Raw genomic sequence first — 27,106 nt, 5'->3', positions numbered from 1 at the left:
GGTGATGCTTTGTGCAGACAGCACCACCCTCTGGAGAGCCCTGCGGTTGTGGGCGGTGCAGTTGCCGTACCAGGCGGTGATATAGCCCGACAGAATGCTCTCAATTGTGCACCTGTAAAAGTTAGTGAGGGTTTTCGGGGGCAAGCCACATTTTTCAGCCTCCTGAGGTTGAAGAGACGCTGTTACGCCTTTTTCATTACACTGTCTGTGTGCGTGGACCATTTCAGTTGGTCGGTGAAATGTACACTGAGAACTTAAAACATTCCACCTTCTCCGCTGCTGTCACGTCGGTGTGAGAATGAGGGTGCTCACTTTGCAGTTTCCCGAAGTCCACGATCATCTCTTTTGTTTTGCTGACATTGAGTGAGAAGTTATTTTCCTGACACCACACTCCGAGGGCCCTCACCTCCTCCCTGTAGGTTGTCTTGTCATTGTTGGTAATCAAGCCTACCACTATTGTGTCGTCTGCAAGCTTGATGATTGAGTTGGAGGCGTGCATGGCAACGCAGTCGTGGGTGAACAGGGAGTACAGGAGGGGGCTGAGCACGCACCCTTGTGGGGCCCGAGTGTTGAGGATCAGCGGAGTGGGCATGTTTCCTACCTTCAACACCTGGGGGCGGCAAGTCAAAAAGTCCAGGACCCAGTTGCAACAAATGGGGTGAAGAGCAAGGGTCTCAAGCTCATTGATGAGTTTGGAGGGTACTATGATGTTGAATGCTGAGCTGTAGTCAATGAACAGCATTCTTAAGTAGGTATTCCTCTTGTACAGATGGGATGGAGCAGTGTGCAGTGTGATGGTGATTGCATCGTCTGTGGACCTATTGGGGCGGTAAGCAAATTGAAGGGGGTCTAGGGTGACATGTAGGGTGGAGGTGATACCGTATGATCCCTTTTCTTGTCTCTCAAAACACTTCATGATGACAGAGGTGAGTGCTACGGGGTGATAGTCATTTAGTTCAGTTACCTTAGCTTTCTTGGGAACAGGAACAATGGTGGCCATCTTGAAGCTTGTGGGGACAGCAGACTGGGATAGGGATTAATTGAATATGTCCGTAAACACACCAGCCAGCTGGTCTGCGCATGCTCTGAGGACGCGGCTAGGGATGCCGTCTGGGCGGCAGCCTTGCGAAGGTTAACACGTTTAAATGTTTTACTCACATCGGCCACGGAGCAGAGCCCACAGTCTTTGGTAGTGGGCCGCGTTGGTGGCACTGTATTGTCATCAAAGCGCGTAAAACGTTCCTCTGTCCAGTGTCTGTGCTCTTTTGCCATCTTAATATTTTATTTTTATTGGCCAGTCTGAGATATGGCTTTTTCTTTGCAACTCTGCCTAGAAGGCCAGAATCCCGAAGTCGTCTCTTCACTGTTGATGTTGATGTTTTGCGGGTAGTATTTAATGAAGCTGCCAGTTGAGGACTTGTGAGGCGTCTGTTTCTCAAACTAGACACTCTAATGTACTTGTCCTCTTGCTCAGTCCCACTCCTCTTTCTATTCTGGTTAGAGCCAGTTTGCGCTGGGAAGGGAGTAGCACACAGCATTGTGATGCTCCAGATACTCAACTTGTCTAAAGAAGGCCAGTTTTATTGCTTCTTTAATCAGGACAACCGTTTTCAGCTGTGCCAACAATAATTGCAAAAGGGTTTTCTAATGATCAATCAGCCTTTTAAAATGATAAACTTGGATTAGCTAACACCACGTGCCATTGGAACACAGGAGTGATGGTTGCTGATAATGGGCCTCTGTACGCCTATGTAAATATTCCATAAAAAATCTGTCATATCCAGCTACAACAGTAATTTACAACACTAACAATGTCTACACTGTATTTCTGATCAATTTGATGTTATTTTAGTGGACCAAAAAATTTGCTTTTCGTTCAAAAACAAGGACATTTCTAAGTGACCACAAACGTTTGAATGGTAGTCTCGTGTTTGAGCGTCTGAATTGCGACTCCACTTTGTCTCTGTACTGACACTTGCTTGTTTGATTGCCTTACGGAGGGAATAACTACACTGTTTGTATTCGCCCATATTTCCAGTCGCTTTGCCATGATTAAATGGATACGTGCTTTCAGTTTTACAATATGCTAATCATTATAGAAGGCTATTAGATTATTCACAGAGATTGATTCGATTGGGCATGTTAATGCACTTTATGCCCTAACATATCCCGCTAAAACCTACCGAGGTCATTTTTACCATTCATATCTACAGTTGAAGTCGGAAGTTTACATACACCTTAGCCAAGTACATTTAAATTCAGTTTTTCATCATTCCTGACATTTAATCCTGATAAAATTCCCCTGTCTTAGGTCAGTTAGGATCACCACTTTATTTTAAGAATGTGAAATGTCGGAATAATAGTAGAGAGAATGATTTATTTCAGCTTTTATTTCTTTAATCACATTCACAGTGGGTCAGAAGTTTACATACACTCAATTTGTATTTGGTAGCATTGCCTTTAAATGATTTAGCTTGGGTCAAACATTTCGGGTAGACTTCCACAAGCTTCCGATAATAAGTTGGGTGAATTTTGGCCCATTCCCCCTGACAGAACTGTGTAACTGAGTCTGGTTTGTAGGCCTCCTTGCTCGCACACACTTCTTCAGTTATGCCCACAAATGTTCTATAGGATTGAGGTCAGGGCATTGTGATGGCCACTACAATACCTTGACTTTCTTGTCCTTAAGCCATTTTGCCACAACTTTGGAAGTATGCTTGGGGTCATTGTCCATTTGGAAGACCAAGCTTTAACTTCCTGACTGATGTTTTGAGATGTTGCTTCAATATATCCACATCATTTTCCATCTTCATGATGCCATCTATTTTGTGAAGTGCACCAGTCCCTCCTGCAGCAAAGCACCCCCACAACATGATGCTGCCACCCCAGTGCTTCATGGTTGGGATGGGGTTCTTCGGCTTGCAAGCCTCCCCCTTTTTCCTCCAAACGTAACGATGGTTCTCATGGCCAAACTGTTCTATTTTTGCTTCATCAGACCAGAGGACATTTCTCCAAAAAGTACAATCTTTGTCCCCATTTGCAGTTGCAAACTACAGTCTGGCTTTTTGATGGCGGTTTTGGAGCAGTGGCTTCTTCCTTGCTGAGCGGCCTTTCAGGTTATGTTGATATATGACTCATTTTACTGTGGATATAGATACTTTTGTACCTCTTTTCTCCACCATCTTCACAAGGTCCTTTGCTGTTGTTCTGGGATTGATTTGCACTTTTCGCATCAAAGTACGTTCATCTCTAGGAGACAGAACATGTCTCCTTCCTGTACTATTGTTTGTACAGATGAACGTGGTACCTTCAGGTGTTTGTAAATTGCTCCCAAGGATGAACCAGACTTCTGAAGGTCTATAAAAAAATTCTGAGGTCTTGGCTGATTTCATTTGATTTTCCCATGATGTCAAGCAAAGAGGCACTGATTTTGAAGGTAGGCCTTGAAATACATCCACAGGTACACCTCCAATTGACTCAGTTGATGTCAATTAGCCTATCAGAAGCTTCGAAAGCCATGCATTTTCCAAGCTGTTTGAAGGCACAGTCAACTTCGTGTATGTAAACTTCTGACCCACTGGAATTGTGATACAGTGAATTATGAGTGAAATAATCTGTCTGTAAACAATTGTTGGAAAAATGACTTGCCAAAAACTATAGTTTGTTAATAACCTCTAGTGACACCCCATCCCAGGTCCGGGAGCGTAATCATCGACTGACGCTAATTAGCATAACGCAACGGACATAAATATTACTATAAAATATTCCTATTCATGAAAATCACATGTGAAATATATTGAGACACAGTTTTGCCTGTGGTTAATCACCCTGTCAACTCAGATTTTCAAAATATGCTTTACAGCCAAAGCAAGACAAGCATTTTGTCACGACTTCTACCGAAGTTAGATAGCCAATGTTCCTTTTCTCCAAAAATATTCTAGTGGGTTCGATTCCCGGGACCACCCATACTTAGAATGTATGCACACATGACTGTAAGTCGCTTTGGATAAAAGCGTCAGCTAAATGGCATATATTATTATTATTATTATTATATTATTATTATTATATATTAGGCGAAATGGCTCCGTTTGTTCTTCACGTTTGGATGAGAAATCGACCGGAAATTGCGGTCACGAAAACGCCAAAAAATATTCCAAATTAGCTCCATAATATCACCAGAAACATGGCAAACGTTGTTAATAATCAATCCTCAAGGTGTTTTTCAAATATCTATTCGATAATATATCCACCGGGACAATTGGTTTTTCAGTAGGACCGTTTGGAAAAATGGCTACCTCTGTATTTTACTCGAGAATCACTCTGAGAGCCATCAGGTGACCACTTACACAATGTAGCCGCTTACGGGTATTCTTCTACATAAATGCTTAAAACCACGTCGCAATGCTGTAGACACCTTGGGGAATACATAGAAAAAGTAATATTAATACAATATTTTTACAGTTTTGAAACTTTAGTGTGTTTTCTATCCTAAGCTGTCAATTATATGCATATTCTAGCATCTTGTCCTGACAAAATATCCCGTTTACTTTGGGAACGTTATTTTTCCAAAAATGAGAATAGTGCCCCCTAGTCACAAGAGGTTTTAACAAGAAATTTGTGGAGTGGTTGAACAATGAGTTTTAATGACTCCAACCTAAGGGTATGTATCATTCAACCGATTCAATAAATAACCTTTGAACTTTTGTTTAACTGTTAGGCTGTGGGAAATTAGACAAGAAACCTGCCTTTTATTACTGAGTATTATTTAATCCCATGTCTTTAAAAATAAATCATCACTAAGCCAGCCCAAGCATAAATCAGGGACTCAATACAAAAGCACTCAGAGCTTCAAGCATTAAGAGGAGGCAAGTAACATTCATCTTACATTTTTCAGGATGAAGATTGAGAGGTATGAGTGGGCAGAGAGTGCTATGAGGAGGAAACTGGTTGACCAGGAGAGTCTTCTCCAAGGAAATGTAACCATTTTAGTCAAAGCAACTGTGCTTGAAGTACTGTATGAATAATTTGTCTGTGTTTGTAACATAGCTAAGCTATAATTCTAAGTAGTGGCGAATAATTCTGTTGACTCCAGAAGAAGTTGTAATGCCTCTGTGGAGAGTTAATCACCCTGCCAGAATTGCCCAGTGGTGTAGGACTAAATCAAACCCCAGTAAACATATTTTGACAGTGTTCAGAGATAGATTTTATAACAGGAGTGTCTCTCCACTCCTCAATCCTGCACATTTCTCTTTTTAATCTCCTTGAAGATCTAGTGCTGTGGTCCAGTGGATGAAAGCATTGATAATAATAAAAGTCAAATAAGAAGAAATCACCAGCATAGTATTTCCAATATTTGCAACTTTTTTTGTGCATATCAGAAACTAACCAGAGGAAAACACAGGGATCTCACATGGTACTGTCCAGTACCTTTTAGGGCACATGTGTAGATAAAGAGAGTAATGGTACATTTTTGTACCCAACATTTTGAATATGAAGGTACAATAATCACACTCTCAAAAATGGATTAAGGTGTGAAGCTACATTTCTGTTTCCAAGGGTACAAATGTTTTTGTGTACCCTCAGTACCCACCGGCCATAAGGTACAATGACACATGTTTTGCCACAGACAAGAAACTAAAGGCTTTGTCACTGAGGTGGTACCCTTTGTACCATAATCGGAGACACCTGAAACCCCACCTCTTCAAGGAATACCTAGGATAGGGTAATTAATCCTTCTCACCCCCCCCCCCCTAAAAAGATTTAGATGCACTATTGTAAAGTGGCTGTTCCACTGGATGTCATAAGGTGTATGCACCAATTTGTAAGTCGCTCTGGATAAGAGCGTCTGCTAAATGACTTAAATGTAAATGTAAAATAATCATTATCATATTTCCTAGAATGCTCTACTGCACATAGATTTTTTTAAATAATTGTTTTTAATATCTGCGTTTTTACATGTACATTGATTGATTGATTAATCTTATGCTACACAAAGATAAACAACATACATTTTTCTAAACTAATCCAATCAGTTAGTTAGATTTTATGCACCCATTACTGAAATGGTTGTTCCAGTTTAAATGGTTTAAGTAGTCTCCTCACAATGTTCCTAATCCCCATTATGAATGAGGGTTGCAGGTGAATCAAAATTCCAACTGTTGGATATCCTAATTCTGTCTGGATTCCAATAGGAATTACATATCACTTTGAAAGCAGTATAATGTAACTTGCAACTAGAGTTGCAAAATCCTGGTAACTTTCTCAAATGTCCCACGTTTTCCAGAAATCCCTCAGAAATCCCGTATTCCCTCCTGAAAATGGGAGGGAATAAGCAGGAAATCCATCAACAAGGATTTTCTTGCAACCCTACATGTATGCCTGATGTGCCTGAAATTGAATGAATTCAACAACTCTACAATTCACTCAAAGGCAAGGCACACTGGGAAACTATATTGGAGGCATGGCTTAGTATGGCTTTTTGTGTTGTACCTGTTAAAGTGGTCTATGGTGGAGGTACATTTTGTCACTTACTAGGAACATCCCACTGGGCACACGCTGGTTGAATCAGCGTTGTTTCCATCTTATGTTGAACCAACGTGGAATAGATGTTGAATTGACATCTGCGCCCAGTGGGATATGGCTTTGTCACTGTGGGGGTTCCCCAGTTCCTACCTCAGATATGAACTGGGGGAAATTATGTTCCTATAACTAAAAGGTACAAAGGATGACCTTACAAGATACAAACCAAGTGACAAGCAGTTGTTCTTCTTTAAGAACAAATCTAAACTATTTTTTTCTGAGAGAATACTGAGGCCTTTCTGCCTTTTAATGTGACTCATTTTCTCTTTGTCAGTGCTGTTGCCTGGCATCTTAATACAAAACTAGCTGTTGTCAGCCCTATTTCTGTCATATCTTTGCAAGCCCAGTCTTAGATGCTTTTCTAAATGTTTATCAAAGCATGTTCTGTGTTTATACAAACACCATTTAACTGGTCAACAGTTTTGTGTAGCCTACATCCTTTCACATTGCAGCTTATGTGCTCAGCCGCCATTTGTTTCTAGGCAGGAGTTTTTTAGGTTGAGGCCAGTGGTGTAGTGAAGGGAAAATGCAAGTTTACCCATAATTTGCAGAAAACATTTTTTCACTGCAACTAAATATTGTTTTACCCACATATTTTTGTACCATTACATGACTGGTTGAGACAAAATATAACATGTAAGCATAATCAATGGCTGTATACAAAGAGCTGTGCACTGACTGTGCATTCCTTTCTTTCACCAGTTATTCATCAGAACGCTTAATTTGTCTGCTTGTAGCTTATTATACAAGGAACAAGCGTGTTGTTGTTGTCACTAGGTACTGTAGAAGGTGCATCATCTTCCGTTTTAGATACTTTTAACAAGCTATTCACATAATAGTAATAGTTCTCATGACATCCATTACAGAATCCTCAGAGCACAAGTAACCATTGATTGAAAACGGGAAGGATAATGACAGCTAAATAATGAGAGATGATTAAGCTTCTTTCTTTTTCACTGTCTCACTCTCTCTCTCTCTCATGTGCTCTCTCTCTGTCTCTCGCTTTTTTTCTCTCTCTCTCTCTCTCTCTCTCTCTCTCTCTCTCTCTCTCTCTCTCTCTCTCTCTCTCTCTCTCTCTCACGCGCCTTCTGACAGCACAATGATTCATTGTGGCAACATTAAGGTATATTTGGGTCATTGAGTGAAGAGAAAGGGTTGCAAAGGGAGGGTATATTACTGGAAACCTTCAATGTTTGCCAGTAAATTTCCTAGAATTTGGGTATATCTCAAGGATTGTATATAATCTATAACAATACATCTAGTGATCCTTTTGGGTAGTTATTATTTTTACAGGTGTCTGTAATCTTTTTATTTAACTAGGCAAGTCAGTTAATTACCAAAATTACTGAAGATTCCAGTAACTTTGGTAAGGTACCGGTAGCTTTGCAACGCTAATTGTTATGTTTCAAATGAGCTTTGGAGTCGAGGTGTTAGGGCCAGGGGGTTAAGGCTGGCACTATCTGAAGTGCAGGTGCTTTTCATCAATGTCTATTCACAGGCGGAATGCAGAGCCTACCTCATGCCGCACACGCACCAGCTTAATTTTGCCAATGCATTGCGCTTTGGCGGGCGTTCAGAATGACTTCCTTGTTTGTTTGTCGAAGCTCTCTGAAGCAGGTGGAGTGTTCTCTGACTCCATTGTCTGAAGCATTTGGGGATGTAGAACAGAGGGGTGATTGATAATCACTTAATTCCACTGTGAAGGGCCATGCATAGAGACCATTGAAAACCACAAACAGCTTCTCATTACAGCACAGCTACCACTGCCCACTGTCTAAATTACAGCCAGCAGCAAGACTCATATGCTGACCCCCCAAAAAATTGCCTGCTCAAGACATCTCTATAATAATGGGGTTTTCATTGCCTGGAGCATGCTGATTAGGCCTAACCTAAAGTAAGTGAAAACTGGACGGTTAGGTATTTTAGGTAGGTGGATCAGTTTGACTTGTGAATATGAAGATATCTTCTATCTCTTCTACCTAAGGTGTATTTACAAATTTAAAGCAATGTTAGAGTGATCAGTGTATTTCTTTCATAATGTGACAGAGGATTTCATAAAAGGGAATCCATGAAATGCAACAAAAGGTATTTTTCCCACCACTATGTAGTAATTGTAAGCTATGTGTATAGTAAACCAATAAAATAAAACTATTTTTAAAGCCTTCTATCTCCCAGAGAGTACCGTCTATCCCACATATGCAGTACCTGTGTGTGAATTATTGAGCCACTTCAAGATAAAATAAAATAATAATGGGATTGTATATACATGTGTAATGATGCTCGCTCACTAGCACCTGAGGTTCATATGATGCAAACCTTCCAGGCCTAACACAACAGAGCAACAGTTCTCTGTCAAAATGTATAGTATTTTAATTAAAGAAAGCATAAATAAACTGAATGTACAGTAGTATTAACCTTGGAGATCACTACACTTAGTTTTTACAGCATTGGCTGAGTCCTTGTGACTTACAATGGGTACAGCACTAACTTCATTGTTTGGGAAAGTAGGAGAGATAGTGCCCCACACTGGTCAGGAGTAGATAGATAAGATGGAACTGCATCAAATGTGCCATTGCTTCTGCAAATCTTGATCATATTTCCCCTCTCTGAATAGGAATGACACATCATAGAGCTTGTCTTTGTTGTATGTTCTGGATCAAAACAGTGGTGATTTATAGATTCAGAACTTTTTTAAATGCCAATGTAGCCAGCCAATGTAGCCAGCCAATGTAGCCAGCCAATGTAGCCAGCCAATGTAGCCAGCCAATGTAGCCAGCCATCACCAGTGACATAATTAAATACTTACAGCCCACACAATGTTTTCCCAAGAGAAAACAAGCACAAGTTCATTACATTATCCTTTTTCTCCACATTTCTTACCAAATTGGTTTTCTACAGTACCCAAACAAAATGATTTTTTATTGTGCAGGTAGGTAGTACAGAAGGTAATGGTGGGAGGAAGGTCAATGATTAGCTGATACTCTAGAGTTGTGAAAGTTGTTAAACAGAGTCAGTTTAGGAGGCGTTGAGGTCAGTACATACCAGAACCTACAGTGCTCGTAATCTCCCTTGATGTTTCAGGTATAGGCCTACACAGTGCAGTCAACACAGCACTGATTAGTTCATTTATATTCAAGGCTCTGTATTTGTATTTGTGTTACTACTGTACAATATACACTGTAGTACTACTGTATTATCTTGTTACTTGCACGGATACTGTACATGCATTGTTGTGCTACACAAGGAGATATAGTACACCATATGGAGGTGTCAGTTTAATCCCTTGATCATTGTTTAACCAATGGCTGTGGAATGTCTATGATGTGCTGTAGGTGAAAGCCTATAAACCTGAAAGTGTTGTGTTCATGTTAGGAAGAGTGTTGATTGTCTGTTTCCTCCCTATTGTTCACATGGAGCCATACAGAGTCAATCCCCAGGAGCATGGCCTTACGTCACAGTTGTTTACACAAATTACTGCTATTTACACAGCAGAGTGAAAAGCCCCTGAGGTGGCGTCAAATCAAAGCATGCCTCAACAATCCCCTTTAACAGAAAATCCAAACATTGGCGTAAAATGTACTATATAAGGTAACGATACTTTGATCTCGTGCAAATTGGTTCCAAATGTCCAAAGGTCCCGTAACTGACTGCGGATTACATTTTTCTCTTCAAATAAAGAAAAGTGAAAATCAAAAATCACGGTATGAGTAGGGAGCTTCACAACTACCGATGCCAAGGGCAGTAGCTCTGCATCCTGATTTTAAAGCTAATATCTGGAGGTTATGTGTTAAAATAGGAGCTTGAATTTCCCATCAAGAGATTAACCAGCCGGAGATCATTATATCCTCATAATGATGTAAGGAAACTCCTGTAATATCATTGAAAATCCCTGCTGAACACCAGCACCGAGCAAACATCTGACACATTGTCACGCCTTGGTCTTAGTATTTTGTGTTTTCTTTATTTGTTTGGTCAGGCCAGGGTGTGACATGGGTTATTGTGGTGTGCTTTTGTCTTAGGGGTTTGTGGGGTGTCTACGTAGTCTATGGCTGCCTGAGGCGGTTCTCAATCAGAGTCAGGTGATTATCGTTGTCTCTGATTGGGAACCATATTTAGGCAGCCATATTCTGTGAGTGTTTCGTGGGTGATTGTTCCTGTCTTTGTGTTTGCACCAGATAGGGCTGTTTCGGTTTTCGTTATTTCGTTTCGTTATTTTTGTAGTTTCTGCATGTTAGTTTTTCCTTCATTAAAATATCATGAATCATCATCACGCTGCATTTTGGTCCGATCCTTGTTCTACCTCTTCGTCAGAGGAGGAGATAGAAGAGAGCCGTTACACATATCTCCTCGTCACCAGCTCACTGGTGACTGAATAACCACATACCATTAACACAACTGGTTGTAATAAGTTGTAATAAGACAATTGGAAAGGATATACTGTAATTCAACCCAAATCTCTCCTCTCTTAACAATTTTTTGTTTGTCTCTCGATCTCTCCCCTTCTCCCCTCGGTCTCTCTCTCTCAGGTGTACTTTAAGCGGGATGGAGAGTTGATAGAGGTGATATCCTACATCCACCCCTCAGCCGAGGACGGCGGTGGCTCAGCAGGGGTACGTGGTGCCAGGCCACTCATCAGCAGAGACCTAGACGACACCAAGCTGCAGAGGTCCCTCTCCCTGTTGGACCCCGAGGGCCGGCCAGCCCGCATGTTCACCGAGAGCCCTGAGCGTCGTTGGACCCCGGGCCAGCACACCCAGGGTCGGCAGCAGAAGGAGCAGCCCAGCCCTGCCACTGAGATCATTCCAGAGACAGTTGTGAGCCGAGAGTTCCCTCGCTGGGTCCAGAGCACTGATCCACTCTACTACTTCAGTCACACCCACATCTCCCAGAGTGATGGCTCTGTTCTGGTGCAGGCCAGACTCACCTGGACCCTTAACCCCCAGCTGGACAATGACGCCATGTTCAGCTGTGAGGTCAAGCACCCAGCACTCTCCATGCCCATGCAGACAGAGGTCACACTGGGTGAGTAAAACAGAAATATTCTTCTCCTAACCCACTCCTCTCTCCTTGTTTCCCCATCGCCGTACTCAATCTCTGAGCCTCCTTATGTATCCCTCGCGAATCTACTCAGAACAACACTGATTTCCATTTGATGCTTAATTGTGTAGTGACTGACAAGGCAATTAATCGAGCTGTCTGTAGCTAAATTGAGTTAACTCACAACCGTTATTGAAGAAGTCAACCTGAATTAAGGAAGTCAAATGAGAATTTATACACAATCAGCCACGTGATGTCCTGTATTGGAGGAGGTTCTTGGATGAGGCGATGCAGTGCTGATATGATAAACAGAAACATTAAGTTCACTGAGAAAAGAGTAAATGGTAGAGGGCGGAGTGTGGTGCAGTAAGGAGAAGCTGCTACTGCTCGTACTGCTACAAGTTACACGCTGTGTGCACACTTAATTTCCTCAGAGCGCCAGCTTTCATCTCCTTCACACCTTTAGAGGGGCCTTCTCCTCCTGCTAGTGTCCCTTTCTCTCCGTGGTGTGTTGATAGACATGGGGCGGCTCTAACCGCTCACACTTTAACTGTGTGAAGCTTTTGGAGATTTTCTGTTAGAACAACAACCCTCAACCAACACAGAAGGACCAGTGTTTAGGGTCTATAAGGGTTTACCAATCATGGCTAACAAGTGCCTATGTGTCAGCATAGAGCTAGCTCACTGCTTAAGGGCCTGCATACTGCAAATAATACACGTTCAATCTGTTTGTAATTATACCCTTGTATATTAAAGTAACTTCCCAGTGAAAATCTCACTTTTAAAAGTTCATATTCTGTTAACTCATCCAAATAATTTAATTGACTCGTCCCATACTCATATTTGTGGCCAAAGCATAAATTGTAGAAGGAAAAAAAAACACAGACCATTTAAAAATGCTTCCTATTTCCACGTAGAACATGATGTCATCTCCTTGTGGAGGATGAGCTGGCAAATCAGCAGTTTAGAGAAGGATGATCTGGTCAATTAGAGGTCTATTTGCATGATTATTTTTAATGACCGGTATACGCCCACACCATTCTGTTGTTGGGATACGCCCACACAATTCCAACACAAAAAAGCTGCTTTTTAACATACTTAATTACCATATTTTAGAAGGAAAACTATTTCATAAGGATATACTCATATTATCTGTCTTCTCAGGACAGATTGCTGAAATTATGATTTTAACAGCCTCCTCTTTACTGTTGTTACATGTTAATGGTAAAAATATTCTGGACCCAGAGGGGTGTAGGCCCAGAGAAAGCCTTGCTAACTGTCAATGGCTTTCACATTTTGACAAGGTTTTTCTATGCTGTGATTCAAGCCATTAATTTACCAGTAGCTTTCTTCTTTAAAGGGATGAAAACAGCTTCTGCAGACATTCCTCCTCACCACCCCGAGAGTCGAGAACAGAAAATGTGCATTTGTTGATTTTAATTGGAGTACACTTGAAATTCAAAGCATTCATAAACCTGCTTGAAGCAGATTGAACCTGGGGTAGTATGAGTGAGAACTGCTGTTGTTATAGAGTAGTAATAATAGCCAGTACATGTGTTCATATACTGTAGTAAATATCACGTATGGTTAGAATTATGTCACCACTTGAAAACATTATCTCTAATATACGTCTATCCTGGTTGGATGTAATAATCTAAAACTGGACTCATTTGAAGTATTTCCCCCAGACGGGCCAGAACCCATCTTTTGATTATACAGTTTAATCCAGCTAATTGCTCCCGGGACCTGTCATTCACTCCTGTCCCTTGGCCCTGGCTTTCAGATCTGTGTTTGGTGAGGAAATTAAAAGGAACCCTCTGGGCAGTGACGTCAATTCAACATCTATTCCACGTTTGTTCAATATAATTTCATACGTGGAAAGAACGTGGAAAGAACGTTGATTCAACCAGTGTTGAATCAGAGGGAAGTTTTTGCACTGTCCATAAGTAATACATATTTCACTGATTTAATATCAAGTCAAAGCTTATTGGTCACATACACAGATTTGAAGATACTATCGCAGATGCAGAAAAATGTTTGTTTCGAGCTCCAACAATGTGGTAGTACCAAGCAATAATAAAAATGTAAAAGACAAAGTGCATACAAGTGTAACTATCAGAACGAGCAATGCCAGAGACCTGAATATAAATATATATATACATATAATGGTGTGTAAAGACAGTATTTATTTTTATTTTTTTATTTCACCTTTATTTAACCAGGTAGGCTAGTTGAGAACAAGTTCTCATTTGCAACTGCGACCTGGCCAAGATAAAGCATAGCAGTGTGAACAGACAACACAGAGTTACACATGGAGTAAACAATTAGCAAGTCAATAACACAGTAGAAAAAAATGGGCAGTCTATATACAATGTGTGCAAAAGGCATGAGGAGGTAGGCGAATAATACAATTTTGCAGATTAACACTGGAGTGATAAATGATCAGATGGGCATGTACAGGTAGAGATATTGGTGTGCAAAAGAGCAGAAAAGTAAATAAATAACAACAGTATAAAAACAGTATGGGAATGAGGTAGGTGAAAAAGGGTGAGCTATTTACCTATAGACTATGTACAGCTGCAGCGATCGGTTAGCTGCTCGGATAGCTGATGTTTGAAGTTGGTGAGGGAGATAAAAGTCTCCAACTTCAGCGATTTTTGCAATTCGTTCCAGTCACAGGCAGCAGAGTACTGGAACGAAAGGCGGCCAAATGAGGTGTTGGCTTTAGGGATGATCAGTGAGATACACCTGCTGGAGCGCGTGCTACGGATGGGTGTTGCCATCGTGACCAGTGAACTGAGATAAGGCGGAGCTTTACCTAGCATGGACTTGTAGATGACCTGGAGCCAGTGGGTCTGGCGACGAATATGTAGTGAGGGCCAGCCGACTAGAGCATACAAGTCACAGTGGTGGGTGGTATAAGGTGCTTTAGTGACAAAACGGATGGCACTGTGATAGACTGCATCCAGTTTGCTGAGTAGAGTGTTGGAAGCCATTTTGTAGATGACATCGCCGAAGTCGAGGATCGGTAGGATAGTCAGTTTTACTAGGGTAAGCTTGGCAGCGTGAGTGAAGGAGGCTTTGTTGCGGGATAGAAAGCCGACTCTGGATTTGATTTTTGATTGGAGATGTTTGATGTGAGTCTGGAAGGAGAGTTTGCAGTCTAGCCAGACACCTAGGTACTTATAGATGTCCACATATTCAAGGTTGGAACCATCCAGGCTAGTCGGGTGGAGGCCACGGAAGGAGTGTTCTGTATGGCATTGAAGCTCGTTTGGAGATTTGATAGCACAGTCCAATGACGGGCCGAAAGTATATAGAATGGTGTCGTCTGCGTAGAGGTGGATCAGGGAATCGCCCGCAGCAAGAGCAACATCATTGATATATACAGAGAAAAGAGTCGGCCCGAGAATTGAACCCTGTGGCACCCCCATAGAGACTGCCAGAGGACCCGACAGCATGCCCTCTGATTTGACACACTGAACTCTGTCTGCAAAGTAATTGGTGAACCAGGCAAGGCAGTCATCCGAAAAACCGAGGCTGTTGAGTCTGCCGATAAGAATTTGGTGATTGACAGAGTCGAAAGCCTTGGCGAGGTCGATGAAGACGGCTGCACAGTACTGTCTTTTATCGATGGCGGTTATGATATCATTTAGTACCTTGAGTGTGGCTGAGGTGCACCCGTGACCGGCTCGGAAACCAGATTGCACAGCGGAGAAGGTACGGTGGGATTCGAGATGGTCAGTGACCTGTTTGTTGACTTGGCTTTCGAAGACCTTAGATAGGCAGGGCAGGATGGATATAGGTCTATAGCAGTTTGGGTCCAGGGTGTCTCCCCTTTGAAAAGGGGATGACTGCGGCAGCTTTCAAATCCTTGGGGATCTCAGAGGATATGAAAGAGAGGTTGAACAGGCTGGTAATAGGGGTTGCGACAATGGCGGCAGATAGTTTCAGAAATAGCGGGTCCAGATTGTCAAGCCCAGCTGATTTGTACGGGTCCAGGTTTTGCAGTTCTTTCAGAACATCTGCTATCTGGATTTGGGTAAAGGAGAACCTGGAGAGGCTTGGGTGAGGAACTACGGGGGGCGGAGCTGTTGGCCGAGGTTGGAGTAGCCAGGCGGAAGGCATGGCCAGCCGTTGAGAAGTGCTTATTGAAGTTTTCGATAATCATGGATTTATCGGTGGAGACCGTGTTTCCTAGCCTCAGTGCAGTGGGCAGCTGGGAGGAGGTGTTCTTGTTCTCCATGGACTTCACAGTGTCCCAGAACTTTTGGAGTTGGAGCTACAGGATGCAAACTTCTGCCTGAAGAAGCTGGCCTTAGCTTTCCTGACTGACTGCGTGTATTGGTTCCTGACTTCCCTGAACAGTTGCATATCACGGGGCTATTCGATGCTATTGCAGTCCGCCACAGGATGTTTTTGTGCTGGTCGAGGGCAGTCAGGTCTGGAGTGAACCAAGGGCTGTATCTGTTCTTGGTTCTGCATTTTTGAACGGAGCATGCTTATCCAAAATGGTGAGGAAGTTACTTTTAAAGAATGACCAGGCATCCTCAACTGACGGGATGAGGTCAATGTCCTTCCAGGATACACGGGCCAGGTCGATTAGAAAGGCCTGCTCACAGAAGTGTTTTAGGGAGCGTTTGACAGTGATGAGGGGTGGTCGTTTGACTGCGGCTCCGTGGCGGATACAGGCGATGAGGCAGTGATCGCTGAGATCCTGGTTGAAGACAGCGGAGGTATATTTGGAGGGCCAGTTGGTCAGGATGACGTCTATGAGGGTGCCCTTGTTTACAGAGTTAGGGTTGTACCTGGTGGGTTCCTTGATGATTTGCGTGAGATTGAGGGCATCTAGCTTAGATTGTAGGACTGCCGGGGTGTTAAGCATATCCCAGTTTAGGTCACCTAACAGAACAAACTCTGAAGCTAGATGGGGGCGATCAATTCACAAATGGTGTCCAGGGCACAGCTGGGAGCTGACGGGGGTCGGTAGCAGGCGGCAACAGTGAGAGACTTGTTTCTGGAGAGAGTAATTTTCAAAATTAGTAGTTCAAACTGTTTGGGTATGGACCTGGAAAGTATGACATTACTTTGCAGGCTATCTCTGCAGTAGACTGCGACTCCGCCCCCTTTGGCAGTTCTATCTTGACGGAAGATGTTATAGTTGGGTATGGAAATCTCTGAATTTTTGGTGGCCTTCCTGAGCCAGGATTCAGACACGGCAAGGACATCAGGTTTAGCAGAGTGTGCTAAAGCAGTGAGTAAAACAAACTTAGGGAGGAGGCTTCTGATGTTGACATGCATAAAACCAAGACTTTTTCGATCACAGAAGTCAACAATTTTTTTTTATTTTTAATTTTACCTTTATTTAACCAGGCAAGTCAGTTAAGAACAAATTCTTATTTTCAATGACGGCCTGGGAACAGTGGGTTAACTGCCTGTTCAGGGGCAGAACGACAGATTTGTACCTTGTCAGCTCGGGGGTTTGAACTCGCAACCTTCCGGTTACTAGTCCAACACTCTAACCACTAGGCTACGCTGCCGCCCCAAATGAGGGTACCTGGGGACATGCAGGGCCTGGGTTTACCTCCACATCACCCGCGGAACAGAGAAGGAGTAGTATGAGGGTGCGGCTAAAGGCTATCAAAACTGGTCGCCTAGAGCGTTGGGGGCAGAGGATAAGAGGAGCAGGTTTCTGGGCATGGTAGAATATATTCAGGGCATAATGCGCAGACAGGGGTATGGTGGGGTGCGGGTACAGCGGAGGTAAGCCCAGGCACTGGGTGATGATGAGAGAGGTTGTATCTCTGGACATGCTGGTTGTAATGGGTGAGGTCACCGCATGTGTGGGGGTGGGACAAAGGAGGTAACAGGGGTATGCAGAGTGGATCTAGGGGCTCCATTGTGAACTAAAACAATGATAACTAACCTGAACAACAGTATACAAGGCATATTGACATTTGGGAGAGACATACAGCGAGGCATACAGTAATCACAGGTGTTGAATTGGGAAAGCTAGCTAAAAACAGTAGGCGAGGCTAATCAGCTAGCACAACAAACAGCAGGTAAAATGGCGTTGACTAGGCAACTGGGCCGACAGATAAAACAAACAAGCAGAATGGAGTACAGTGATTAATGTACAGTCCAGCGTGCGTCAGCTATGTAGCCAAGAGATCAGTGTCCAGGGGGCAGCGGTGGATGGGCAGGGAAGCTGGGCTGGCGAGTGTTATCCAGGTTTAAAAAAAAAAAACGAACAATGACTAAATAGCTTGTAGCTAGTTAGCTAGTTAGCGTCTGGAGGTTCTTGAGTGTGTCATAAAAATAAAATAAAAATTAAAAGTGATAGCGATTCCGTATCACAGTGGGTGAGGCAGGTTTCCGGAAGGTATAAACAAAATAAAAATCAAAGAGAGATAGAAAGTAAATGGGTTCAGAGTGTTTGGGATGCGGTGAGTCAGATGGTTAGCAGGCCTGTGCTAACAAGCTAACAGTTCGTAGGCCCGGGCTAGACAAGCTAGCCGTTAGCAGGCCGAATTAGCAAGCAGGGAGATAGCGAGGGCTAGAGAGCTAACCTTTGGGGGACGTCGCGATGGGGTGAGTCTGTTTATTCCTCTTCTTGCGGTGACATCGTCAGACCGGTCGTGGGCCCGGGTAATTGTAGCCCAGGAGTATGCTACAGGAGCTCTAGTACGCTGGGTGAGCTGGAGACACAGCGTTTCAGAAAGCTTGCGGGCCTTGGCCAGCAGATGGATCTTTGGCGATGTCGCAACGAAAAAGCCTGTTGAAACCACCTCGGACGATTATGTTGGCGGACCAGTCGTGATGGATCGGCGGGGCTCCGTGTCGGCAGTAAAGGGTCCAGGCCAATTGGCAAAAGAGATATTGTTGGGCCTCTTCGGCTAGTCGGGAGATGGGCTTAGCTCAAGGCTAACTGTAGCTTGTTTTGGGACAGAGGCGTTAGCCAGGAGTAGCCACTCGGATTGCAGCTAGCTAGTTGCGATGATCCGGTGTAAAGGTTCAGAGCTTGCGGTAGGAATCCGGAGATGTGGTAGAGAAAGAGCAGTCTGATATGCTCTGGGTTGATGTCGCGCTGGTGTCCTAGTTAGCTTAGAAGACCGCTAGCAATGGCTAACTGAGTACGAGCTAGTAGCTAGTTAGCTGGCTAGCTTCTAATGGTGGTTCCGGTTCTAAAGTAAAGTATAGAAAAAGCAGATCCGTACCACATTGGGTGATGCGGGTTGCAGGAGAGTATATTCAGCTCTAGTTTGAAAGTGAGATTAAAATATGTACGAAATATATACAGAAAAAAAACGAAGAAAACTATATTTACACTAGACAGGACGGGACAAGACAAAACACACGTCCGACTGCTACGCCATCTTGGAAGTATGGACAGTATATGAATAGAAGATGTGTGTACAGTGGTAGTGCTATAGGATGAACCATGATTGGAATACAGTATATATTAAGTGGGTAAAACAGTATGTAAACATTATTAAAGTGACCAGTGTTCAATTACTATTTACATGGGGCAGCAATCTCTAAGGCGCAGGGTAGATTACCAGTTGATAGCCGGCTATAACAGTGACTAAGGTTCAGGGCAGGGTACTGGGCGGAGGCCGGCTAGTTGTGAGTGTTTGTTGTCCTGAAAATACTGTAGAAGCTGTTTCTCAGTCTCTCGTTCCCAGCCTTGATGCACCTCTACTGTCTCCAGCCTTCTAAATTGTCCTTTATGATCTTCTTCTTGTCCTTCCCATCTACACTGGCTGTTGTAGATGTCCTGGAAGGTAGTCAGTGTGCCCCCGGTGATGCGTTGGGCTGACCGCACCCCCCTCTGGAGAGCCCTGCGGTTGCAGACTGTGCAATTTCCATACCAGGCGGTGATACAGCATGACAGGATACCCTCAATTGTGCATCTGTAAAAGTTTGTGATGGTCTTAGGGACCAAGCTGACTTCCATTAGGAAGTCCAGGACCCAGTTACACAGGAAGGGGTTCTGACCCAGGGCCTTGAGCTTAGTGATGAGCTTGGAGGGAATATGGTGTTGAAGGCTGAGCTGTAGTCGATGAACAGGATTCTTACATAGGTATTTCTCATGTGCAGGTGGGATAGAGCAGTGTGCAGTGCAATGGCGATTATGTCTTCCATGGATCTGTTGGGAAGATATGCAAATTGTAGTTTGTTTACGGTGCTGGCTAAGGTAGAAGTGATAGATGTTCCCTAGCCTCGCAAAGCACCTTATGATGACCAAAGTCAGTGCTACGGGGCTATAGTCATTTAGTTAAGTTACTTTCACTATCTTGGGTACAGTAACAACGGTGGACATCTTGAAGCAATTGGGTACAAAAGACTGGGATATTGAAAGATTGAATATGTCTGTAATTAGGCTGGGGTGGTATCCAGATGATCATATTGTCCTATTGGTCTTCTCTCATCCCGGGATTTACGGTATTATCGGCTAGGTGGTGCTAAAATAAAAAGAAAATCCCATTGGGCCTCAATTCCCATAATGCTAACAAAATTAGCACAAGCCAATAGCAAAATCACATAGACGCTGTTAGCTAAATGAGTGAAAACGAACAAACTAATTGCAAAGACAAGCAAATACAGCTCATAAAGTAATACAAGCATATCTAATAGCTACCGATTGCCATTTTCGTTGAGTGTGGACATTTTCAAGCGAAAGGGAACTAGAGAAATTGTGCAAATTAACAAAGTTGTGATGCATGCTTTTCTGAAGGAAAGGAGCAGAGGGGAAAAGCTAGTAGGAAGAAATGACAACTGTACAGATAACTCATCCAGAGCTCTTTGATTTCTGGCAGAAATCCATTATTAGATATCTGATGGCAAATATTTAGTAGTGAATTGCATACAAGTGTAACTTCATCACCTCATGTGCGCCGCACAACAGAAATTCGCCGATAGATACAGAACGATATGGACTCACCATCTCCCGCTTTCTCCCATTGTGCTATAACAAACAAACACGTGACTGGCTCAACTGTTCTGGGGAACTACGGTAAGCTTTGTAATGTAGTGCATTGCACAAGTTGACTGCAGGTATTTACTTATGAAGTAGCTACTAATATTCTAATTTATAGAACATCTTTGAAGAAATAGTTTTGACTGTATTGAAAAACCATCCTGTGTTTTTTTCCAAATACCCCGGTATACGGTATATACTGTATACCGCTCAAGCATATCCATGAACACTCCAGCCAACTGGTCTACAAATGCTTTTAAGATAAGGCTTGGGTTAACATGCTTAAATGACTTACTCACATCTGACACGGAAAATGAGAGCACACAGTCCAAGTGACCGTCGGGGGAGCGCGTTGACGGCTCTATGTTGTTTTTCTCGAAGTGGGCGAAGGTGTTTAGCTCATCCGGGAGCGAGGCGTCAGTGTGGCTGGCTTTCCATTTATAATCCGTAAATGTCTGGACTCCCTGTCATATACACTACCAGTCAAAAGTTTGGACACACCTACTCATTCAAGGGTTTTTCTTTATTTTTAATATTGTCTACATTGTAGAATAATAGTGAAGGAAAAAAACGATTAAATAACACATATGGAGTCATGTAGTAACCAAAAAAGTGTTGAAAAAAGTAGCCACCCTTTGCCTTGATGACAGCTTTGCACACTCCTGGCCTTCTCTTAACTAGCTTCATGAGGTAGTCACCTGGAATGCATTTCAATTAACAGGTGTGATTTTTTTAAAGTGAATATGTGGAAAGTTAATTTCTTTCCTTTTTAATGTGTTTGAGCCAATCGGGGGTGTGACAATGTAGGGGTGGTTTACAGAAGATAACCTGATTTGGTAAAACACTAAGTCAATATTATGGCAAGAACAGCTTAAATATGCAAAGAGAAACGACAGTCCAACATTACCTTAAGACACGAAGGTCAGTCAATACGGAAAATGTCAAGAACTGTTGCAGTCGCAAAAACTATCAAGCTCTATGATGAAACTGGCTCTCATGAGGACTGCCACAGGAAAGGACTACCCAGAGTTACCTCTGCTGCAGAGGATAAATTCATTGGAGTTAAATGCACCTCAGATTGCAGCCCAAATAAATGCTTCACAGAGTTCAAGTAACATACACATCTCAACATCAACTGTTCAGTGGAGACCGCATGATTATAAAAAATATTTATTTTTATTTTTATTTAACTACGCAAGTCAGTAAAGAACAAATTATTATTTTCAATGCCGGCCTAGGAACAGTGGGTTAACTGCCTTGTTCAGAGGCAGAACGACAGATTTTTACCTTGTCAGCTCAGGGATTCAATCTTGCAACCTTTCGTTTACTAGTCCAACGCTCTAACCACTAGGCTACATGTCACCCTGAATCAGGCCTTCATGGTCGAATTTCTGCAAAGAAACCACTTCTCAGCATATGTGGGAACTCCTTCAAGACTGTTGGAAAAGCATTCCTCATGAAGCTTTTTGAGAGAATGCCAAGAGTGTGCAAAGCTTTCATTAAGACAAAGGGTGGCTACTTTGACGAATCAAAATGTAAAATATATTTAGACTTGTTTAACACTTTTTGTGTTCCTACATGATTCCGTATGTGTTATTTCATAGTTTGGATGTTTTCACTATTATTCTACAATGTAGAAAATAGTAAAACATAAAGAAACACCCTGGAATGAGTAGGTGTGTCCAAACTTTTGACTGGTTCTGTACTTCTCAAGTCTAAGCCGTTGAAATGTGACTCCACTTTGTCCTTGTACTGTCGTTTTGCCTCTTTGATTGTCTTACTGAGTTTGTAGCTGGTCTGTTTGTCTGTTTGTACACCTCCATGCTCCCAGTTACCTCTCTATGGTTAAAAGCGCTTTCATTTTTGCAGAAATGCTGCCATTTATCCACAGGTTTTGGTTTGGTTCTAATCGTCACAGTGTGAACAACATACTCTATGCACTTCCTGATGAACTCCGTCACCACGTCAGTTTATCTGTTGATCTTTGTCTCAGAGGCGACCTGGAACATTTTCCCATTCCGCGTGATTAAAACAATCTTGAAGCATAGATTCCGATTGGTCAGCACAGTCCCCCAAAACGTTATTGTATGTTCTTGAATAGACTTTGAGGTACCTTTGCTCCAGTTTGGTGGGTGTGGCGAGGTGTGGCTTGAAGCAATGAATGACGTTAAGGGCAGTGACCATGCTGACAGCGTTCCCCAACCTGCAACCCAAACACTTCTTGTTTTTACATTTACATTTACATTTAAGTCATTTAGCAGACGCTCTTATCCAGAGCGACTTACAAATTGACATCCAGTGGAACAGCCACTTTACAATAGTGCATCTAAATCTTTTAAGGGGAGGGGGGGGGGGGGGGTGAGAAGGATTACTTTTTCCTATCCTAGGTATTCCTTAAAGAGGTGGGGTTTCAGGTGTCTCCGGAAGGTGGTGATTGACTCCGCTGTCCTGGCGTCGTGGGGGAGTTTGTTCCACCATTGGGGGGCCAGAGCAGCGAACAGTTTTGACTGGGCTGAGCGGGAACTGTACTTCCTCAGTGGTAGGGAGGCGAGCAGGCCAGAGGTGGATGAACGCAGTGCCCTTGTTTGGGTGTAGGGCCTGATCAGAGCCTGGAGGTACTGAGGTGCCGTTCCCCTCACAGCTCCGTAGGCAAGCACCATGGTCTTGTAGCGGATGCGAGCTTCAACTGGAAGCCAGTGGAGAGAGCGGAGGAGCGGGGTGACATGAGAGAACTTGGGAAGGTTGAACACCAGACGGGCTGCAGCGTTCTGGATGAGTTGTAGCGGTTTAATGGCACAGGCAGGGAGCCCAGCCAACAGCGAGTTGCAGTAATCCAGACGGGAGATGACAAGTGCCTGGATTAGGACCTGCGCCGCTTCCTGTGTGAGGCAGGGTCGTACTCTGCGGATGTTGTAGAGCATGAACCTACAGGAACGGGCCACCGCCTTGATGTTAGTTGAGAACGACAGGGTGTTGTCCAGGATCACGCCAAGGTTCTTAGCGCTCTGGGAGGAGGACACAATGGAGTTGTCAACCGTGATGGCGAGATCATGGAACGGGCAGTCCTTCCCCGGGAGGAAGAGCAGCTCCGTCTTGCCTAGAGGTTCAGCTTGAGGTGGTGATCCGTCATCCACACTGATATGTCTGCCAGACATGCAGAGATGCGATTCGCCACCTGGTCATCAGAAGGGGGAAAGGAGAAGATTAATTGTGTGTCGTCTGCATAGCAATGATAGGAGAGACCATGTGAGGATATGACAGAGCCAAGTGACTTGGTGTATAGCGAGAATAGGAGAGGGCCTAGAACAGAGCCCTGGGGGACACCAGTGGTGAGAGCGCGTGGTGAGGAGACAGATTCTCGCCACGCCACCTGGTAGGAGCGACCTGTCAGGTAGGACGCAATCCAAGCGTGGGCCGCGCCGGAGATGCCCAACTCGGAGAGGGTGGAGAGGAGGATCTGATGGTTCACAGTATCGAAGGCAGCCGATAGGTCTAGAAGGATGAGAGCAGAGGAGAGAGAGTTAGCTTTAGCAGTGCGGAGCGCCTCCGTGATACAGAGAAGAGCAGTCTCAGTTGAATGACTAGTCTTGAAACCTGACTGATTTGGATCAAGAAGGTCATTCTGAGAGAGATAGCGGGAGAGCTGGCCAAGGACGGCACGTTCAAGAGTTTTGGAGAGAAAAGAAAGAAGGGATACTGGTCTGTAGTTGATGACATCGGAGGGATCGAGTGTAGGTTTTTTCAGAAGGGGTGCAACTCTCGCTCTCTTGAAGACGGAAGGGAAGTAGCCAGCGGTCAGGGATGAGTTGATGAGCGAGGTGAGGTAAGGGAGAAGGTCTCCGGAAATGGTCTGGAGAAGAGAGGAGGGGATAGGGTAAAGCGGGCAGGTTGTTGGGCGGCCGGCCGTCACAAGACGCAAGATTTCATCTGGAGAGAGAGGGGAGAAAGAGGTCAGAGCACAGGGCAGGGCAGTGTGAGCAGAACCAGCGGTGTCGTTTGACTTAGCAAACGAGGATCGGATGTCGTCGACCTTCTTTTCAAAATGGTTGACGAAGTCATCTGCAGAGAGGGAAGGAGGATTCAGGAGGGAGGAGAAGGTGGCAAAGAGCTTCCTAGGGTTAGAGGCAGATGCTTGGAATTTAGAGTGGTAGAAAGTGGCTTTAGCAGCAGAGACAGAGGAGGAAAATGTAGAGAGGAGGGAGTGAAAGGATGCCAGGTCCGCAGGGAGGCGAGTTTTCCTCCATTTCCGCTCGGCTGCCCGGAGCCCTGTTCTGTGAGCTCGCAATGAGTCGTCGAGCCACGGAGCGGGAGGGGAGGACCGAGCCGGCCTGGAGGATAGGGGACATAGAGAGTCAAAGGATGCAGAAAGGGAGGAGAGGAGGGTTGAGGAGGCAGAATCAGGAGATAGGTTGGAGAAGGTTTGAGCAGAGGGAAGAGATGATAGGATGGAAGAGGAGAGAGTAGCGGGGGAGAGAGAGCGAAGGTTGGGACGGCGCGATACCATCCAGTAGGGGCAGTGTGGGAAGTGTTGGATGAGAGCGAGAGGGAAAAGGATACAAGGTAGTGGTCGGAGACTTGGAGGAGTTGCAATGAGGTTAGTGGAAGAACAGCATCTAGTAAAGATGAGGTCGAGCGTATTGCCTGCCTTGTGAGTAGGGGGGAAGGTGAGAGGGTGAGGTCAAAAGAGGAGAGGAGTGGAAAGAAGGAGGCAGAGAGGAATGAGTCAAAGGTAGACGTGGGGGAGGTTAAAGTCGCCCAGAACTGTGAGAGGTGAGCCGTCCTCAGGAAAGGAGCTTATCAAGGCATCAAGCTCATTGATGAACTCTCCGAGGGGACCTGGAGGGCGATAAATGATAAGGATGTTAAGCTTGAAAGGGCTGGTAACTGTGACAGCATGAAATTCAAAGGAGGCGATAGACAGATGGGTAAGGGGAGAAAGAGAGAATGACCACTTGGGAGAGATGAGGATCCCGGTGCCACCACCCCGCTGACCAGAAGCTCTCGGGTGTGCGAGAACACGTGGGCGGACGAAGAGAGAGCAGTAGGAGTAGCAGTGTTATCTGTGGTGATCCATGTTTCCGTCAGTGCCAAGAAGTCGAGGGACTGGAGGGAGGCATAGGCTGATATGAACTCTGCCTTGTTGGCCGCAGATCGGCAGTTCCAGAGGCTACCGGAGACCTGGAACTCCACGTCAGTTGTTTTTCAACTGGTCGTTCATCACAGCACTCTTTCCATTCAATTGAACGTTCCAGAACATAAAAACTTACTGAATGCCGCCCTGTTTAAGTTTCTTCCTATAGGTGGGGAGGACCAGAGTGGAGGCGTGATCTGATTTGCCAAAGGAAGGGTGGGGAGGGCCTTATGTAATGCTCACGGAAGTGAGCGTAGCAATGATCCAGGGTCCTTGTTGTGCGTGTAGCACAGGAGATATCTTGATAGAATTTCTGTAGTGTTTTCCTAAGATTTTGTTTATTAAAGTCCCCAGATACAAAAAGTGTGTGTTCTCAGGATATGCAGTTCACAGTTCAGTGTAAGCTTGGGGGAAATATACACAGCAATGACGATGATCAAAGACAATTCTCTCAGGAGGTAATGCATTCGGCATATGTTGAGGAGGTATTCCAGATCTGGAGAACAAAAGGATTTGAGTTCCTGTACGTTACCACAATCACACCATGAGTTGATAATCATGAAACAAACCCCTCCACCTTTATTTTGCCTGGAGAGTTCTTTCTTCCTGTCGATCCGCATAACGGATGGAGAACCTCACTGGCTGAATGGACAGGAACAATTTATCCGTAAAAAGCCATGATTCCGTAAAACAGACTATGTTACAGTCCTTGATGTCTTTCTGGAAGGAGATCCTCGCCCTGAACTCGTCTACTTTATTGTCCAGGGACCGAACATTGGCGAATGATGTACTTGAAAGCAGTGGATGGTATGCACACCGAATGAGACAGAGCGACATTCTGGCAACTGACCAAAGTTGTATTACATATCATGAATATTAACAAGCTGCTCTGTGCTCGCCTTACAAATTGATTTGGGATGGGGCCTTGGGAGCTTCTCAGAATGGACCACACCTCTATGAGTTTCTTGCCTGGGTCTCACCATTCGCCTCAGTTCCAGAATTCATTAACTCAGTGCATCTGAATAATTAAAAGGACTGTACTCCTTTTATTTGCATCATCTATTATTCAGCAGCATGAAAAGACTGGAGGAATTATCATTTCATATACGATGCTGAAATATGATCCATGCCTGCGTCCACCAGTCATTTCCTCCCCAGACCGTGATAATCACAGAGCAGATGTTCTATTTCAGGAGGGCTGGTGTACAGTTTGAGAGTGTCTGTCTGTGTGTTGATGTTTGTGGTGCGTGTGCGTGCATGCGTGTGTCTCTATGTTCACCTGTGTCTCATCTCCATATTTATCACACTCTCATCTTGGTATTGTAAGGAGTCCAGTGCAGGCTGCGGGTTGGATGTGTGAGATGAATGTGTGAATCCTT

General features: G+C 44.1%; 1 protein-coding gene across 2 annotated transcripts in view; it reads left to right on the top strand.

The window, feature by feature from the left end:
• LOC118400213 (immunoglobulin superfamily member 21-like) overlaps positions 1 to 27,106 on the top strand; it is a 285,623-nt gene that overhangs the window by 241,203 nt on the left and 17,314 nt on the right. For both annotated transcript variants that reach the window (XM_035796847.2, XM_035796848.2), the window contains exon 6: positions 11,106 to 11,601. In XM_035796847.2, coding sequence (XP_035652740.1) covers positions 11,106 to 11,601 — 496 coding nt within the window. The remainder of the gene's footprint in view (positions 1 to 11,105; positions 11,602 to 27,106) is intronic.

Source organism: Oncorhynchus keta, chromosome 21, assembly GCF_023373465.1.
Source record: "Oncorhynchus keta strain PuntledgeMale-10-30-2019 chromosome 21, Oket_V2, whole genome shotgun sequence".
In the NCBI taxonomy this organism is placed as follows: Eukaryota; Metazoa; Chordata; class Actinopteri; order Salmoniformes; family Salmonidae; genus Oncorhynchus; species Oncorhynchus keta.
Note: the sequence above shows the minus strand (reverse complement) of the source record. Positions and strands in the feature narration are given on the sequence as shown.